The sequence below is a fragment of the Hyperolius riggenbachi genome, chromosome 11, assembly GCF_040937935.1.
Source record: "Hyperolius riggenbachi isolate aHypRig1 chromosome 11, aHypRig1.pri, whole genome shotgun sequence".
Taxonomy (NCBI): domain Eukaryota; kingdom Metazoa; phylum Chordata; class Amphibia; order Anura; family Hyperoliidae; genus Hyperolius; species Hyperolius riggenbachi.
In genome coordinates, this window is record NC_090656.1 from 200,874,920 (window position 1) to 200,894,650 (window position 19,731).

General features: G+C 45.4%; 1 protein-coding gene across 1 annotated transcript in view; it reads left to right on the forward strand.

The window, feature by feature from the left end:
* TRIM66 (tripartite motif containing 66) overlaps positions 1–19,731 on the forward strand; it is a 139,229-nt gene that overhangs the window by 74,367 nt on the left and 45,131 nt on the right. The window contains 6 exon segments of the mRNA XM_068260166.1: positions 7,945–8,080; positions 11,449–11,575; positions 13,319–13,435; positions 14,695–14,809; positions 15,706–15,852; positions 18,515–18,632. Coding sequence (XP_068116267.1) covers positions 7,945–8,080; positions 11,449–11,575; positions 13,319–13,435; positions 14,695–14,809; positions 15,706–15,852; positions 18,515–18,632 — 760 coding nt within the window.

Genomic DNA, 19,731 nt, shown 5'->3' on the forward strand with positions numbered 1-19,731 from the left:
GCAAATTGGTCGTTCAAAATTGACCCAGGTGGAGCGAAGGCGGAGGATGACGGAACAACTGTGCCTATACTGTGCAGAGGCAGGGCATAGGGTGCGAAACTGCCCCAATAGGGCGGGAAACGGGTCTGCCTAGGAGTAGTGGGGGGTGACACCCTAGGCACACAGACTTCACCCCTTAGGGAAAAAAAATTACTTCTCCCATGTACGGTCACATGGGAAGATAAATCTGTTGCCACTGAAGCCTTCATTGATTCCGGCTCAGCGGCTAACTTTATGAATTTTGAGTTTGCTCAGGAGTTGGGGTTACCACTCACTCCCGTGAGACCCCCCATCCAGGTCACGGCAGTTGACGACTCCCCTTTGCAGCGGAACTGTCCCCTGTCACAGACTCCGTTTGTGGGACTCACCATAGGGGTTTTACACGGGGAGCAGTTACAGTTTTATGTGTTGCAGATGTCCACCTCCACTATTATCCTAGGCATGCCTTGGTTGCAGGTACATTCCCCACAGATAGACTGGGCCACAGGACAGTTGACGGCATGGTCACCTCACTGTTTCCAGCAGTGTTTGGGGAGACTAACGTTGGGTCTAACCAAGGTACAGGTGGAAGGTGTACCAAAGCAATATGCAGATTATGCCGATGTATTTTGTCCCAAGGCCGCGGATAAGTTGCCCCCGCATCGTTCCTTCGACTGTCCCATTGATCTTCGTTCCGGTTGTGTGCCTCCTCGAGGTCATTTATATAACTTGTCTGGCCCCGAGAAACTTGCCATGCAGGAATACATTCGTGAGAACTTGGCAAAGGGCTTCATTAGGCCGTCCCGGTCGCCCGCTGGGGCAGGTTTCTTTTTTGTCAAAAAGAAAGATGGGGGGTTACGGCCTTGCATCGATTATCGAGGTCTCAATAAAATCACTGTGAAGAATCGCTACCCGTTACCACTTATTGACGATTTGTTCACACAGGTCACTGAGGCTAGCATATTTTCTAAACTGGATTTACGGGGGGCATACAACCTGGTGCGTATAAGGAAGGGCGATGAATGGAAGACGGCCTTCAATACCCCCGATGGGCACTACGAGTATAGGGTGATGCCCTTCGGGTTGTGTAATGCCCCGGCCGTCTTCCAGGAACTCATCAATGAGGTGTTTCGGGAGGTATTGGGAAAGTTCGTTCTAGTCTATCTTGACGACATTCTCATTTTTTCTAACAACCTCTCGGAACACAGAACCCATGTCAGGATGGTGTTAGACAAACTGAGGCAAAATTTGTTATACGCCAAGCTCGAAAAATGTATTTTCGAGGTCACGTCGGTTGCGTTTTTGGGGTACATAATCTCTACCTCAGGTTTGTCTATGGACCCTGCCAAGGTTTCCGCGGTCCTGGAGTGGCCACAGCCGGTGGGGTTAAAATCATTGCAACGGTTCTTGGGGTTTGCAAACTATTATAGAAGGTTTATAAAGGGGTATTCCACAGTGGTCGCTCCTCTCACTAGCCTTACTAGAAAAGGGGCAGACACCACTCATTGGCCTCCCGAGGCAGTACAGGCTTTTTCTAAGTTAAAGCGGTTGTTCTGTTCAGCTCCCATACTCAGACACGTTGACACCTCCGTTCCATTTATTGTTGAGGTGGACGCCTCAGAGATCGGGGTGGGGGCTGTGCTGTCCCAGCGTTCTGGTCCCCAGGGTAGACTACACCCGTGTGCCTATTTTTCCCGAAGGTTCTCTCCGGCAGAGAGAAACTATGACATAGGCAACAGGGAACTCTTAGCCATCAAGTTGGCCTTCGAAGAGTGGCGTCACTGGCTAGAAGGAGCGGAGCACACTATCACAGTTTATACCGACCACAAGAACCTAGAATACATCGAGGGGGCTAAAAGATTGAGCCCAAGGCAGGCTCGATGGTCACTATTCTTCTCGAGATTTACATTTTTGATCACTTATACGCCAGGGAGTAAGAATACCAAGCCAGACGCTCTTTCTAGGTGTTTTGAGCCAGAGACAGCACAGCCCCCTGTTCCTGAAACCATTGTCCCACGAAATGTGGTCTTAGCCGCCACCGAGACTTGGGAAGACTGGGAAGAGACTTTGAGTCCTTTTCAGCAGGATATCCCAGAGGGGAAACCAGACGGGGTGTTATTTGTTCCGTTACCCTTCCGTCTCCAGATCTTGGAGATGGTTCACTCCCATAAGAATGCGGGACATCCAGGAGCATCTAGGACGCAGGATCTTGTGGCCAGATGTGCTTGGTGGCCTTCGCTAGCCGCTGACTGTAAAGAATTTGTCAGGGAATGTGCGGTGTGCGCAAGAAGCAAGCCCTCCCGGCTGGCATCTGTAGGTACCTTGCAGCCTTTACCCACCCCGAGCGAACCATGGACCCATTTGTCCATGGATTTCGTGGGGGAGCTTCCCAGATCTGAAGGCATGTCAGTTATTTGGGTGGTGGTCGACCGTTTTAGCAAGATGGCCCACTTCGTGCCTTTGAAAGGACTCCCCTCGGCCCAGGAACTGGCCGATTTATTTATCATCCATATCTTCAGGCTACATGGCATTCCAGAAGACATAGTATCTGATCGGGGAGTTCAGTTTATTTCGAAATTTTGGAGGGCATTTTGTCACTTGATGGGCATGAAATTGTCATTTTCCTCAGGGTATCACCCACAGACAAATGGCCAGACGGAGAGGGTCAACCAGTCGCTGGAGCAATTTTTGAGATGCTACGTTGCTGAGGCACAGAATGATTGGGTGAAATATTTACCTTATGCAGAATTTGCCCACAATAACTTAAAGAGTTCGTCCTCAGGTTTCTGCCCATTTCAGATTGTGACCGGTAAACTGCCTAAATTCTCCCCACTGCCAGTTGTGGCCACTCCGTTCCCAGCCTTGGAGATGTGGCTGAGATCATTTAAGGACATGTGGTGGATCATCAAAAATAACCTTGTAAAGGCATTCCAGAGTCAGAAAAGTCAGGCTGACAAGAGACGCTCGTTGGAATGGAAATTCCAACCAGGAGATTTGGTTTGGGTGTCAACCCGTCACCTGACCCTGAAACAACCCTCGGACAAACTTGGTCCCAGGTTCGTGGGTCCGTTTCCAGTTACTAGGAAGATTAACAATGTCACATACTCCGTTGATCTTCCCACCAGTATGCGTGGAGTGAGGTCTTTCCACGTATCGCTTCTCAAACCTGCAGTCCAGGTGGGTCCCGCCCCCCCTCCTCCTGTCTTAGTCAATGCCCAACCCGAGTATGAAGTGGAAAAGATTATAGATTCACGTACGGTACAGAACTCGGTGCAGTATCTCGTACAATGGAAGGGGTACGGCATTGAGGAGAGACAATGGGTACCGGGGAATCGCATGCATGCGGACGAGTTAGTGAAAGAATTTCATACTGTACATCCAGAAAAACCTGGAAGGAGCTGTCCGGAGTCCACTCCTCGGGGGGGGGGGTACTGTGAGAAAGCGCGGAGGAGCCGCCGCCATGAGCCAGCGGCGGGCGGCTCCTTCCGCACACAGGAACTTCTCGCACGGAGAGGCAGCCGCCTCCTCGCATCATGAGGCGGCTGCCTCCGTGCATCAGGCCGCAGAACGCGGCGAAACCGCCGCGCTGAATGCGGCAGATAGCCAGCAGATCCCCGCTGTGGGGACACCGCAGAACGGGGCTGCTGTTGCTGGGACTCATAGTCCCACAAGATTCAGAGTGACGCGCGCGCGCGCACTCAAACATAATTTATTACTCTCAGGGGAGAGTCAGCTGACCAGGCAGGTCAGCTGACCATAGCTTCACTCCTCATTGGTCCAGCACTTAGGGAGGTGCTGGAGAGGGGATATGTGTATATATACTGCTGGCTGTTCATTTGTTCCTTGTCTGGTGTTGCGTTCACATACGTGGGAGCACCCAGATCCGTTAGTCAGATCCGTTAGTGTGCCGGGACCAGCTGGAGCTGTAATCCTACACTAAGATAGATTTGTTGATAGCTTAAAGTACTAGTTTGATTGTGATATTTGTTATGACTTCTTGCCTGCCTTGACTACTCTTCTGAACTTTGATCTTGTACCTCGTTATCTCTGATACACCGTTGCCGAACCCCGGCTCGCTCCTAGACTCTGTTTCTGCCTCCTGATTCTGTACCCCGATATACCTGATACCCCGTTGCCGAACCCTGCCTGTACTTTGACTCCGTCTCTGCCTCTCGATCTTGTACTTTATCTGTCTGTGTGTGTACGACCTGGCTTGTCCGACCTCGAGAACCGACCTCATCATTGGAGGAGGTTCTTCGTTCTGTTAGTAACCCTTCCGCCTGAGGGTGACTTTCAGAAGATACTTCCTGCTAGCAGTCTGACTCCTCCCGCCTTGGAGAGCTCAGGGTTGCGGAAGTAATCTGTACAGTACGTCTTACTGTACTGAGGCCTAGTCCTCTAAGTGTTACTGTTACACCAAAACACTACACTCTACTCCGGTGAACAGAGGTTAGCTGGTATATTGGATTATCGGTGATACTGCAGATCACACATAATCTGGTATACGTCTGTATTCCCCGTGACGCTGCAGGTCACCGGTAATCAGACCTCTCTGTGCTTCACCGAGCGTTACACATAGCTTCTGCGATAATATCCTACAATATGAACCATGATGTAACATTGGTTTGTCAAACAGGGAAGATCACTTACAGTGCTGACACAAGCTTTATGTATGTAGTAATGCAGAACCTTGCTGTTATTTTATATCCAGGTTCCAACATGAAAGGGGACAATCACACAGACCAGTGAACTCGTTGAGGTTTTTCTGCTGTGAAATTGTCACATAACCAATGGGAAAACAAGCGATGTAGTACTGTATGGGTATTGTCGGGACAGGGAAAGTGTGCCTAGGCAGTGTATGCAGCATTTATTCCCCATAGCAGCAAACCTGAAGTGAAAATAAACTTATGAGATATGGCATGTCATTTTTTTATTTTTTATTTTAAGGCTGAATTTTTAAGATGCAGGGATAATCAAAGAGATGCAAATTCTTCTGAGTTTATGCACATTTTTATGCAAATATATGCAGTTTGAAAATGGACCAATCAGTTTAAACCTGGGTTTAAACTGATTGGTCCATTTTCAAACTGCATATATTTGCATAAAAATGTACATAAATGTGCATTAAAAAATCTACATATCATTGATCATCCCTAGTCAGCTGCAAAAGAAACAGAAGAAATGACCCTGTGAATTTTTTTTAGTTCTAAGTTGTTTTCAGCAGTGTTTTCTCAGCGAAATAGAAGTGTTTTGGCTTCTGATTGTTTTCAGGAGAGCCATGGCTGAATTCCACAGGTTTTTGTTTACACTTGCAATGCAAAAAGAATAGAAATTGACTTCAGTAAAGCTGTCAGTAGGTTTAACATTATACAGTATGTACCCATTTTTATCTCATCATGGGGTTGATTCAATATAACAATTAGAGTGCTTTATCAGAGTTAACGTGTCTTATCAGAGTTAACGTGTCTTATCAGAGTTAACAGACCTTATCGGAATTAACGTGCCTTATTAGAGTAGCATAGCGAGCACCACAAACTTATGGCTGCTAATTGGCAATGACGAGAGCTCCACTCGTCCTGCCCTGAGCCACTGCAGGTCCAATCACTTTAAAGCAGTGTTTCTCAACATTTTATTGGTATGTACCCCTTTTAAAACCATATACTCACGAAGTACCACCTGGCATAGTAAACATTATCACAAGTACCCCTTGACAAATATATATTTAATCGTAGTACATTATAATTGGTTTTAAACCATTTCCAAGCGTTTACTATTGCTTTTAATTAGCTAAAATACTAATTTGGTGCTATTTAAATAAGATTTATCATTTTCTAAAACTCTAAAATTGTTATTCTTGGTTAAGTATATCAAGCCCGAGTACCCCCTGGAACCCTTAGAAGTACCCCCTGGGGTACGCGTACCACAGGTTGAGAAACTATGCTTTAAAGGACTTATCCCCGCACTTTGATTGGCCCAATAGGCTGCCTGTCAAGTTATTGGCCAATCAAAGTGCAGAGATAATGTCCTTTAAAGTTATTGGACCCGCAGTGGCTCAGGGCAGGACGAGTGGTGCTCTCATCATTGCGAAGTAGCAGGCATAAGTTCGTAGCACTCGCTTTGCTACGCTGATAAGGCATGTTAACTGATAAGGCACATGTTAACCCTGATAAGGCATGTTAACTCTGATAAGGCACATTAACTCTGATAAGGCACGCTATTTGTTATAGTGAATCAACCCCCATGTCACATGTTAGTTCAGGTACTCGTTAAGTGGCTGAAAGATAATATTTTGTTGAATTTGGTAACAAAATAGCTTCCATGGTCATGACAATTTTTTTTTAAAATAAAGCATAACAAGGGTTAGTTCCGCTGCTAGGCAGCTTTCCAGAGCGGAGTATGGTAGACCCATAGTTGCATTGCAGAATAATCCTGCCATCAACTCACTGCCTATACAGTTCTATAGGCCTGTTCACATCTCTTTGTTGTAACTTGTTGCGTTAATTCTAACTCGCTGCATGCAGGTTCTGAATTACCAAATATTTCCAGTCCCCATTGCAGTTCACATACATTATAACGCAGGAGTTAGTCAACGCGCCACTGTGAACCTAGCCTTAGGCTGGATTCACACAGTGGGAAATGCATAACGCATGCGCTATAATGTGCGTGAACCGCAATGGATGTTTAACCCTAATTTAAAGCCAGCATGCAGCGAGTTAAAATAATGTGATTCATTACATAGCAGAGGTGTGAGCAGAAAGATTGATCTGCAATGTTGTTGTTTTTTTGTAAGTCGTAAAATAATAGATTGTTGCAGCATAACATCGATCAAAAGCAAAATCGAGTAATTGCTCACATCCTGTTTGTACTTTATGTACAATATACAGTAAGGCCTGGAACCCACTGAAATCAGCAAACGCGAAACGCTACCGCTAGCGTTTTGTCTGAGCGGTTTGCAAGCGGATTAATGCGCGTTTTCGGTCGGGTTTTGCAACATTGTATTTTTTTGCTCAGCGGTTGCGTAGCGTTTTGCGTTTCGCGTTTTTATCCTGATTGGTCCTGTGAATTATTTTTTATTTTGTTACAGTGTGCTGAACCGCAAAACGCTAGCAAAACCGTTCAGTTTAGGTTTTGCTGAGCGTTTCCGCTAGCGTTTCAATACTTTACATTGAAGCACTAACGCTCCCAAAATGCTGCAGGTCCTGCGTTTGCGTGTCTGGGAAACGCAAACGCTCCTGTGGAAGTTGCCCCATCCATTAACATTAGCCCAGCGTTTTGGCAAAGTGCTAGCGTATCGCAGCGCTGCCAAAAGCGCTCCTGTGGGTTCCAGCCCTAAAATCTTGGATTCAGAGTAGCTTGGTTTGAGAGCGCTTTGCAATACAAGCAACATTTTTTTGTGAAATTTTGACTTGATATACAAGCAAAAGATGTATACAAGTGTCACATCATCAAAACTGAGCGGATGGTTCTTGACCCGCTGACGCTGCAGTATTGTACTTAATCTGAGTGTAGGGACTGCACAGTTACATGAAATCCTCAAAAATAGGCAAAAGCAAATGTCATTAGATAAGTTCCTTGTTAAAGCTATACAAAAAAAAGTTAGTATGAGCCACCAGATAGCAATGATTCCATTAGTTATTATAACTAATAATAAAAGTCTTATTTACATTTTTATTTTATAAAGTAGAGAACTTTGTATTAAATATTTTTCTATGACTGTTTTTGGATTGTGAAACAAATCATCTTGGTTTCCATTCATTTTAATGGGGAAATTTGGCTTTGATATAAGAGTGCTTTGGATTACAAGCATGTTTCCGGAACTAATCATGCTCCCAAACCAAGGTTCCACTGTACTGGCAATGGCACTATAACATAAATACTAATAACAATAATGCTAATAGTAACTGTAATAACATTTGTGTGTTTCAGAGCTGCTATGAGTGTACGGACAAGGGCCCCGCCCACAGCTTGTGCACGCGCTGTAACAAGTGGCTGTGCAGCACATGCGCGGAGCAACACCGGCACAGCAAGAGCAGCGGGGAACATTATCTGTCCCAGAGAACAGGTACTCATTACTGCACATTATTATTATTGATTTATATAGCGCCAGCATCTTCTGTGGCACTGTACAACAAATACAAGGTATAACAATAATTTATAAACAATACAACAGTTATCAATAGTAGACAATGGAAGATTACAGCTTCTGGTGTGAACAAATCAACTACAGATACTAAATAGGGTTGAAGAGATGTGCGCACATTACACAGCATTACAGCCTCGTACACACGCTTGAATAAAGTCGGCTGAGGCGGTCGATAACCACTTAAGTCCAGCATCAGCCGATAATCAGGTGTGGGTACAGAGGCGCCCGATCCCAGATCCGCGACGTGTAAGCAATCCGCTTGGCAGATCAACTCATCACCAGTGACAAATGATTTGTTTGTGCACGCTGCTCCCCACGCATGTGCTGCTCGGAAGAAGTGGGTTTTTAGGTTGCATCTAAAAAGGGTAGCCTTGACAAAGGGGACCCCTCAGGGCTTCGAAACGACCCGTTGGATTTTGGAATGGTTGTGTCACATGTTTGAATAAACAGGACTTGGTACTCAAGTGTGCGGACCTTCTGGAATTTGTTGTGGATTACAATATCGGTTCAGCACCTCACCAGTGGTGTGCGACTCCATTCTCTGTGTCTTAAAGAGAACGTGAGGTGGTTTCTAAGAATGATATCCGCACACAGAGGCTGGGTATGCTTATATTGCCCAGCCTCTGTTCCTATCTCAATCCCCCCTAAGTTCCCCCTGCGCTCTGCTATGCCCTCATAAATCACAACCGTGCTATCGACATGCAGCGTGTCGCAGCGGGTTGTGTTTACCGATGTAGTGTCACTCTTGCCGCTCCCCCACCTCCTGCATAGCTCCGGTCCCCGCCTGCGTCCCTTTCCCTCCCCGCTGATTGGAGGGAAGGGACACGGGCGGGGACCGGAGCTATGCATGAGGCGGGGGGAGCGGCGAGAGTGACACTACATAGGTAAACACAGTCCGCTGCGTGACGACAGTGCGGCTGTGATTTATGAGGGCATAGCAGAGCGCAGGGGGAACTTAGGGGGGATTCAGATAGCAACAGAGGCTGGGCAATATAAGCAGACCCAGACCCATATCTTTATTCAGTTATGGGAATTGCTATATACCTAATATTGAGGGTACATCATGTTAACTAATAAGGGGCACCTGTGGCTACCTACACCGGGCAACCTACACCGGGCCTGAATAGAGCCCAATATGTATTACGTTTGCATGCAAGCCAGACTTTTTAGCATTTACCGCCGGTCAGCTGCCCATCTGAAGTGATGCCTAATAAAACCTAGAAAAGGTTAGACCCCTGTGCTCTGTCTAGGCCCCGGGTGAAATTCGGTTTTAAAAATGGGAAAATATCTTTGCTTGCTAACATTGATCAGCTATATAAAAAGATGAGGAAGAATTGTAGGGTCATTGGACAACGTAATGCAGAGCTGCTGTTTAAATGACTTTATTGCAACCCCCTGAAGGGCTGAGGCTGCAGCAAAGAAAGGTGGCTGAGAACAATTTGTTACATTCTGTCATCCATCTTCCTGTTATAAAAAGTTAAACCGAGGGCCAGTGTAAAGTCAATAAGCCCCAGGGCAATATTATCCCCCCTTCCCCGACAAACTCCTCACCTGTTCTGACCGATGCACGCTCCTCCATATTTCTGTGCCTCTGTGTGTTCCCGTCTTCAGCTTCCCACTTGTTAGTACATATAGCATGCGCTGGGTCACAGAGGAGCGTCACACCTGCAAGGATGAAAACGGGAGTGCGCAGTGCAGACATATGAGGGAGTGTTCGCCGGCCAGACACGTGAGTCACTACACTGACAAAAATTTTACAGGACTCCATAATAAACTTTAGGAGGGGGAGACCAGGAGGGGCAGCAGCAGTCGGGGCTCTGGGCCAATTGCCCAGGTTGCCATATGGTAGTGCTGCCCCTGGTTAAACCTAAAGGGGTGATAACATGTTTTCTTCTATTTTCTGCTATTATTGAACAGGAACATATTAACTCATCCTCATAAATTTTTATTAAGTTATCTGCAGCAAAATGCTGGAGCACGATGACTCAATGTCTCAGTGTTATTACTTGTTTTAGGCCATGTTGCTATTGGTGATTTGCTCCACAGATGAATGAATGTTCTCTGACTCCGCCTGCACAGCTGACATCACTCTCCCACAATGCTCCTGTGAGGCACACCTTCACATTTTGCCTAGGCACAGTACCCTAATAGAAGTTTTTTTTTTACTAATAAAAAATAGGTTCTTGGCAAATAGACGCTGGTAGTCTATAAGATGTGAAAGCACATAATACAGGCAGTCATGCAATGGAAGAGACATCTCGGGCAGCGTGGTGGCATATCGGATAGCACTCTCGCCTTGCAGTGCTGGGGCCCCAATTCGATTCTCAGCAAGGGCTCTATCTGCACGGAATTTGTATATTCTCCCTGTGTCTATGTGGGTTTCCTCCAGGCACTCTGATTTCCTCCCACATCCCAAAAACATACAGATAAGCTAATCGGCTCACCCCTAACTTGGCCCTAGACAGCGATACATAAGCTACACTATACATACAAAGACATATGACTATGGTAGGGATTAGATTGTGAGTCCCTCTGAGGGACAGTTAAAGCGGGAGTGTCACCATAAAAATCAAATTTCAACAGCAACTGGTCTGAGTGTATTAAGTGATAAAGATGCTAATCCTGCATTCAGAACTTTCAAAACTTTTTCTGCTGTTATGATTTGGAGTTATCACATACTTAAGGAGCACTGGCCCTTTAGTAGTCAGTGCCAAAAAGTTGCATGCTGGGGGTTCTTTTTATCTATAATATATTCCTGCTCTTCCCTTTATTTCCCTGCGTAGCTGCTTATCTGAAACACGATCCCCTGCTCATTTGTGTTTACAAGCAAGGCTGAGGTGACTCAACGATTGGAGGAGAAAAGAAAAAAGTAAAGGTCAGAAATGACATCAGGATTTAGCCTAAACTGTGGGCAAAAGACATGGTTCCCACCAGGAACAGAATTCTCTTCATTTACTATATAACAGTGACTGAAATCAAAACGTGGACAATACAATACATGTGTTATGTAAGTAGATCAAGTATTTATCTACTTATATATGTGTTTTTTTTCCCTGGCATTGTATGGCTAATCCTACTGACAAGACAATATACTCTGTGCAGCACTGAAGAAGATGTTGGTGCTATATAAAGGTTAAATAATAATAATTTCCATTTTAATGCATTGTAGATATGTCCTTGAATTAATATCAGCATTAAATAATCTGCTCATGCTGGAGATCAGATCTTTTTCTTCCCAAAACCTCTTTTTTTTCTATCCAAACTGAGGATTTCTCTGTGCTCTGCAGGAAGTGATGGCGGATCCAACATCCTTTATTGCCCCATCCACAGCCAGGAGGCGCTGAAGCTGTTCTGTGAGACATGTGACAATCTCATGTGCCGGCATTGCCTGGTGCTGGAGCATAAGGAGCACAGGTAGGTAGCAAGGCTTGGAGCAGGGGGGGCAATACTTCTAAAGAGACCATCAGGCAGGAAGGTCAATCCCCAGTCCTCAAGGGCCGAGGTCTTCACTCATTTTTGACACCGCTCAAATTAATTGATAGAACTGAATCAGGGAAGGGTGTGGTTCATTAGTTAGAACACATTTCTCCATTTTTCAATCCATCCTAAACACTGGCATGGATATGGCCCTCGGGGACTGGAGTTCCACACCTGTATTCCAGGAGATGTGATGTATGAAGAATTTGTTCCTCAGACAATACAAATGGTCAGTCCGGAGAGTGATTTTGGAGTTTGTTTTCTTAGAGCCCATCACTGAGATGTCCCATCAAAATATGATAAAACAGATTACCGGATTACCGTACATGTAAAAACTTGAAAATAATAAACAGACTGTAAAAATGAGGTGTCCTACCTTTCTAGATGGCATAGCCCAGGCAAAAAGGGGGGTTAGATCAGGTAATATTTATTCAAGCACGAAGAGACAATGCAATTCATGGGTCTCTGCCCACTTCCTCAGGTCAATATAAGTGCCTACAAATGTTAAGTTTTGTAGGCACTTCTATTGACCATCCATTTCCGGCAGGACCTGAGATACTGAACAGGGATAGTGTTTTCCCCTGTAAGCAACAGACGGTGGTTGCAGGTTCTGCAACCCACTTTTGTGAGTATACCTACTCTTTCTCTACTTGAGATATCTCCTTGTTAAACGATACTGCACCATTTGGCTCCTAGTCTCATCTTGTCACACGGGCTACGTTCCCCACAGGGATTGTTCCTACCTCTCCATCATAGTTCTTGGCTCTGTTTTTTTAATCACATTGGAGTCCCCGCCCACCTTGTGGTGTTCCGGCGGACCTTGATGAATTCTCCACACTATCAATTGGTTGATAAACTCAGCAGAGAAAGGGAAGTCCCTGGTAATGAGTCCAGCAGGTGGGGAGACCTGAATGTTCAGGAGAGCAGAGATTTCACCACCAGAGTTCCCAAGACCTAGAGGAATCTAAAAAAGGGGGAATGGATTCCCTAGTAATGAGTGAGGCAGGTGTGCTGATATGGTTAGTTGGGAACGCAAAGATCTCACCATCAGAGTCCCTGAGAGATAGAATTCAAAGACATAACAACAAAAGTTAGAGGATACTAAATGACTAACTGTGCAAGATTTCTTTGCAAGCTTTTGCAGAGACTGAATGCACTGTAAGTGAATTGGAGGCACGTGGATGATCTTTTCATACAATGCTAAACAATGAATAAAGCTTATTAGAGTTTAATTGAGACACCCCAGTCTGCTGCACAAAGCCATAGGCTGGCAGCTAGAGAACTGGGGCATCTGACCTGACACTTGGGACAAGCGCCCCCCGGCGCAACTTCTTTAGTCTGTATATGAGGATTATGGGGAGGAAATCTATTTAACAGTTATTTTGCATTGTGATTGCACTGTCCTTATTACATAAAAATAGGGGGAGATTTTGTTACCTTTTTGTCTTTTGTTACCTGTCATTGCTGAGACTCTGGTGTGACACATTCTGGGACATAAGATTGTCTATAGGTGATCCTGCACATATCTGCATGGCCCACAATGGGCGCCGGTTCTGTGGGTCAAGCAGTGTCGGCCTCCAGTGCATAGCTGGTCTATGACAGCGGTGTTGTACGGTTTCTCATGTTTTGAGTAAGGAAGGAGTGAGATGGTGATGATGAGGATGTGTGTTGGTCTCTCAGGTTCCGGAGACTGGAGGAGGCACTTCAGAACCAAAGAGTCATCCTGGAAAATGTCATCACTCAAGTGGAGGAGAAGAAACTAGTGGTGCAAGCGGCCGGCAAACAAATCGAGGACCGGTGAGTGTCTCACTCCCCCAGCTACACACACATGAGTAAATTACTCCAGCACCGAAATGTAGATTGGCATCATTTAATATTCAGTATTATAACTGATTTTAAAAAAAACAAAACAAGATTCATTTGAAATATTACATAGGAATATTTCAATTAAACTGCCACCAGATTTTACTTTTTCTCGAATAGATCATCAGTGGGATCTGTGTGGCTGATATTTTGGTGAAACCCCTCCCACAGTGTGATGTCATGACCATGATCCTGAGAGTTTACTGTTTGTGAACCTCGTTGCATTGTGGGAAATAACAACTTTTTCCAACTGCCAAGCAGGCAAACTCTTCCTCTGTGCATAGAACTTTCAGTAAGAACATTTCGTTCAGATCACCTGGCGGGACTAAAGATGTCACCACCAGTGATAAATCTCAGAATGTAAATCAGGGAGAGGAAAGATTTGGGCAAACACTGACTAAATAATCTATAAATGAGTATTGTAAAAAAATACCAATTTTATTCATCATGTTATTTTCACTGCAGTTCCTCTGTAAATGTTCTGCATGCGTTGCGTCGTCTACAGTGAGGCATACAGTCAGTGAAACGTATGCTTCACTGTTAATGCACGTGTTTTGAGATAATGCACTGCAGGCAGTGCCTTGGGAAGCCACCCGCCGTTAGAGCGCACTGCACCAGAAGCACTGTGTGAACATTGCATAGGCCTTACATTGCAGTGCGGAAAGCCGTGTTACAATGTGTCTGTTATGTTGCACTGCAACACCTTAATGTGAACAGGGCCTAACTGTTATTTTTCATGAATTCTATACAAATTGTTCCTACTGTTTCATTGTTGGTTTTTGGCAATAGGAAGTAAATTAAAGGGAGTCTGAAGGGAAAATAAACAAACAGAGACTCAGCTAAGGAGAGGGAAGGCTCTGGGTCCTATAGAGCCTTCCTGGTCTCCGCGTTCCCCCGCAGGCTCTTCGGAAGCACGCTGGCTTCCAAAGATGGGCCGCACCACACTGCGCACGTGCGAGCGCCCTCTCTCGTGCCCTCATGCATGCGTAGTACAGCGCCGCCCGTCTTTGAGAGCCCTAGTCCTTCCAAAGACTGCTGAAGTCTCTCGCGGCGGGAGAGGGGAACGAGGACACTGGGAGAGGAATGGGAAGGCTCTATAGGGCCCAGAGCCTTCCCTCTCCTTAGGGGAGTATCTGTTTCTTATTTTTATTTATGCTTCAGACTTGCTTTAACCCCTCTCTTATTTCTCCTAGGCTGTATGAGATTAAGCACATGCACAGAAAGGTGGAGAATCAGATCAAGATGACCAAGATGGTGATTATCAATGAGCTGAACAAGAGGATGAACTCCCTGCTGGAGCAGCTGGAGGTGAGGAGTGGGCAGTATGCAGGGGCATAACAATAGACCTTGCAAGGGATGCAGCTGCAGGGGGCCCAGTGATTTCTAGTTATGCCCCTGGTGGTATGCGGTGGTATTCTAAGTCATTGCTAAATCTAAACATACAATGTACAGACAGTTTCCCATATTTTACTGTCACCGCTGTCACACTGTAACATAAATAAAGTATACCGTATATGAGATTTAAAAATGTCCTGAATGCTGTTTTTGTTGCATTTGTTGAACCTAACTGGCAACAGGTCAGGGCTATTTCTGGCCTCTGTCACACCAGGCCTCACCATCAGAAAAGGATTAAGATGAAATTGGGGCCTAGGCAAAACAGCAGCTTTAGCCCATCGCTGATGATCACCTGGCTTTTTTTTAAAATAAGATTTGATGGGGCTAGCATATACCAGGCCCCTAGACCCTCTCCAAGCCCTAGGCTACTGCTTAGGTTTGCCTTGTGGACAGTGGTATAGCTAAGGAGCTATGGGCCCGGTGCAAGTTTTACATGGGGCCCCCCAAGCACTCTATACATAACAATTGATATGGCACACCAAAACCTGCCAAGGATTTCCACAGTGTCAGAGGTGAATGGAGAGGATGGGAAACAGTTTATTAATGATTACTACTATTTCAAGCATCTATAGAAATGATTATTACCAGTACAGGACCAATAGAGAGCTAATATTGTGCTTGAGGGAGGGCCCCCCAGGGCCCCGATGCGGTCGCTACCTCTGCACCCCCTATTGCTATGCCACTGCTTGTGGATGATCCGGCTTTGCCCTAGATGTCAAACTGCTTGATTCTTTGTGGCCTTGGGACCCTTCCATATTGATCCCTCCAGTAGTGACTAATGTGTGACCGCATCTCTCTTCCCTTGGCAGAAGCTGACCAGCGAGAAGCAGCAGAAGTTTGAGCAGCATCTGCAATCAGTACTGCTTCTGAACCGGCAGCTGGAACATGTGCAGAACTTCATCAATTGGGCCATGTACAGCAAGAACGGCGTCCCCTTCCTGTTCAGCAAGGAGCTGGTATGTAGGCGGCACAACATGCAAAACTGAGGGAACCATCTCATTCTCATTGCACAGATTGCCAGCCCTATAGCAGTGCCGATAGGGTGGCTGTACACCTTGAAAACAGAACACAGACACAAAGGAAGTGCGCGCACCCCGCCGCAACTACTGCGCAGGTGCAGAACACTCCGGGCCATGGGAGCGTGACGGGGCAGGTACATGGCTGGGCTGCGCATGTGCAACAAAGTTGGACTCGGGCAGAGCATTGGGTACTCATGCAGGGGCAGGAGTGGCCAGGTAGACTGTGAGGAACCGAGTGGCTCTAAAAGAGACTCCGTAACAAAAATTGCATCCTGTTTTTTATCATCCTACAAGTTCCAAAAGCTATTCTAATGTGTTCTGGCTTACTGCAGCACGTTCTACTATCACCATCTCTGTAATAATTCAATGTATCTCTCTCTTGTCAGACTTGTCAGCCTGTCTCTGGAAGGCTGCCAAGTTCTTCAGTGTTGTGGTTCTGTGATGCATCTCCCCCCTCCAGGCCCCTCTCTGCACACTGCCTGTGTGTTATTTAGATTAGGGCAGCTTCTCTCTTCTCTCTTATCTTTTACAAGCTGGATAAATCCTCCTCTGAGCTGGCTGGGCTTTCACATACTGAGGAATTACATACAGGCAGAGCTGTCTGCACTCTGCAGTAAGAAACAGCCTGACACTTCAGTGGAAGATAGCTGCAGGGGGAAAGAAACACACAAATGATCTCTTGAGATTAAAAAGGAAGGCTGTATACAGCCTGCTTGTGTATGAAATTTATTTTCTATGTGTGGACATACTGTACATCAACCTACTTCCTGTTTTGGTGGCCATTTTGTTTGTTTATAAACAAACTTTTTAAAACTGTTTTTAACCACTTTTAATGCGGCGAGGAGCGGCGAAATTGTGACAGAGGGTAATAGGAGATGTCCCCTAACGCACTGGTATGTTTACTTTTTTGCGATTTTAACAATACAGATTCTCTTTAAGGGGCTGGAGAAGAGAGTCCCAGGTAAGTATAAAACCTGACATCTCAGGTACTCTGTAATTACAGGACCACAGGCCTACACATCCCCCTAGTGACCAGGCAATTTTTTTTACAATTCAGCACTCTGTAGTTTTAACAGTATATAGCTTAGTTGGCCATATAACTTAGCAGCCAATTGAATCTTACCTGCTTTTCTTCCCCCTAACAGGGATTTCTTTTGGTGGTCTCTAAACGCTGCTGTGATCTTTATTTTTTTTTTATTAATTTAAAAAGAACATTTTTTTTAATATAAAAATTTGTGTTTTCTTATGTTTCCTCCCTCACACCTACTATTGGCCCTTACTGCGCTCCATACACTACATGACATATCGTAGGCAACAGCCATAGATTGTGAGGAACAGGAACAGTTAAATGACAAGGCTAATCTTTGTACGGCACTGCGCTAGATCGCAGCGCTGTACATATGTTTTTTATCTTCTTAAGCCAGTTTAACAGCCTGCCAGCTCCGATCGCGGGCTGGCAGGCTGATCGCGGCAGCTCCCAGTGTCTCCTGCAGGGAACCATCACGCATGCGCGCTCACGGTCCCTGCTAATCCCCGCCTCCAGGACCTGACGCCAATCGGCATTAGGAGGTCCTGGTAATGCCACTCTGTGGTCGCCAATTGGCGTTAGGCGGTCGCAGAGTAGTTAAACCCTGCAGCTATGTCAGAGGTGGTGATCTTAACCAGTAGACTATCCACAGATAGCTAGACTATGACTATGGTGGGGAATATATTTGGAGTTCCTGTGAGGGGATTAGATTGTGAGAGACAGTCAGTGAGAAGATTATGTACTCTGTAAAGTGCTGCAGAAGATGTCACTGTGTATATACACAATAATAATTTCAGGCCAACCACACAAAGAGAAATATTGTCTCATTTCTGTAACTGCAGATACTTTTTAGTATTTGTGTTAAATGTAGTATAGTATATAAAAAAAAATAGTAGCCGCTCTTCTCAAAGGGATTGTAATTCCAATACAGAGATATTCTTTCACTTCCTGTGGTATTACTACTGACAGGAAGTGAGGAAAACATTCCATCTGGGACACAAACACTAAGGGCCCGTTCACACCTGAGCGGGAATCGCGCGATTCCCGCTTACGGCAAACCGCTAGCGGTTCTACAAGAACCGCTACACAATGTAGCGAGTGGCAGTGTTCTCACTGCCGCGGTTGCGGTTAGCGATAACCGCAACCGCGCTGCATGCAGCGGTTTGCCGGCGACGAGCGTTCCGCGATTTGCGATCGTGATTAGCGTGCATAGCACGCTAATCACGATCGCTCCAAAACCGCCGCAGTGTCCAGTGATTTTTCCGCGCTAATCGCGGGAAAATCACTCCCGCAAAACGTTAATCGCCGGCGTTCTGCGATTTTAAGTGTGAACGGGCCCTTATACAATCACTGTTTGGGTGGAAGGTTTACAAACTCTCAAGCCTTTATTAATGTCTGATTCCATATAGCAGAGGCTTTCTCAATTATTCTGGTGTCACCAGGATGAGAAGCAAGAGGGAATCTCTCCATTAGGATCACAGACAGCAGTAAAATCCTTGCAGAGTGATGACAGAATGACTTTCTCCAGCGTAGAGTCTGTATTATTTGCTGAACATGACATTTCCTCCACAGATCGTGTACCAGATGCAGCACCTCCTGGAGAGCGGCTGTGGGGGGGACTTTGGACGTCCCCTGAAGATGAAGTTCAGCTGGGAACCCTCATTCTGGACTAAGCAAATCTCCAGTCTAGGTACGGGATTTGTCCCCCCCTTATCATTTTCATGCTGCGCTCTGACATGCAGTGCACCAAGTCAGGCTTTAATAACCGCGAGAAAATGCAAAGCAAAAGGAAATCATTGGATAGATTATTATAGAACAGAACACTTCTCGATATTGTATTCTGGTTTCTCAGTGTTTCCCAAAGTGTAAGCAAAAGCAAAAAAAAATACTGGAATGCAGGTGATGTGCTTCAAAAGCACACATTGGCCTCAATTCACTAAGCTTTATCAAACACTTTATCAAATGTTCAATAATTTACCTCATGAGTAAAATCTAATTTTGAATTCACTAATGTGTTATAGATTTATTGAACGTTTGATTGATAAAACATTCAATAAATCTATAACACCTTAGCGAATTCAAAATTAGATTTTATGCATGAGGTAAATTATCAAACGTTTGATAAAGTGTTTGATAAAGCTTAGTGAATTGAGGCCAATGAGTAACAATTGAACCATAAATATCAAAGGAGAGAAGGTATGGCCCAGGCATGGGCAAACTTGGCCCTCCAGCTGTCGAGGAACTACAAGTCCCACAATGCATTGCAGGAGTCTGACAGCCACAGTCATGACTCATAAAGGCAAATGCATTGTGGGATTTGTAGTTCCTTAACAGGTGGAGGGCCAAGTTTGCCCATGCCTGGTATAGCTTGACAGCCTTTTCGCGGTGGGTACTGCTTTGTCAGAGGCTTAACCTAGGTACCCTCCATGTTAGGCCTCTGACAAAGTGGACCCATTGTGAAACGGCTGCCAAGCTGTAACCTCTCTCCTCTCCAATCCCATGCTGCTACTCCATACCAGTTATGTGCTACTAGTGATTTCCTAATAAAGGATTGGGTTGCTTAATCCCCATGTTCCCAGACAGTTACCGTCTCTACCTAGTCCTGTTTCCCAAAGTGTGTCCCAACTTTCCTGTGATTATTTACTGTGTGCCACATTTCCAGTCCCTTGCCTGCACATCTCCAGTACTGTGGTGCCTCCTATTTGATTCTGAACAAAAGACAGATTTACTGTAATTCCAATAACAGACTGTATGGTGTTATTTGCTCCAAAGGTACAGCTTAAAGGAAA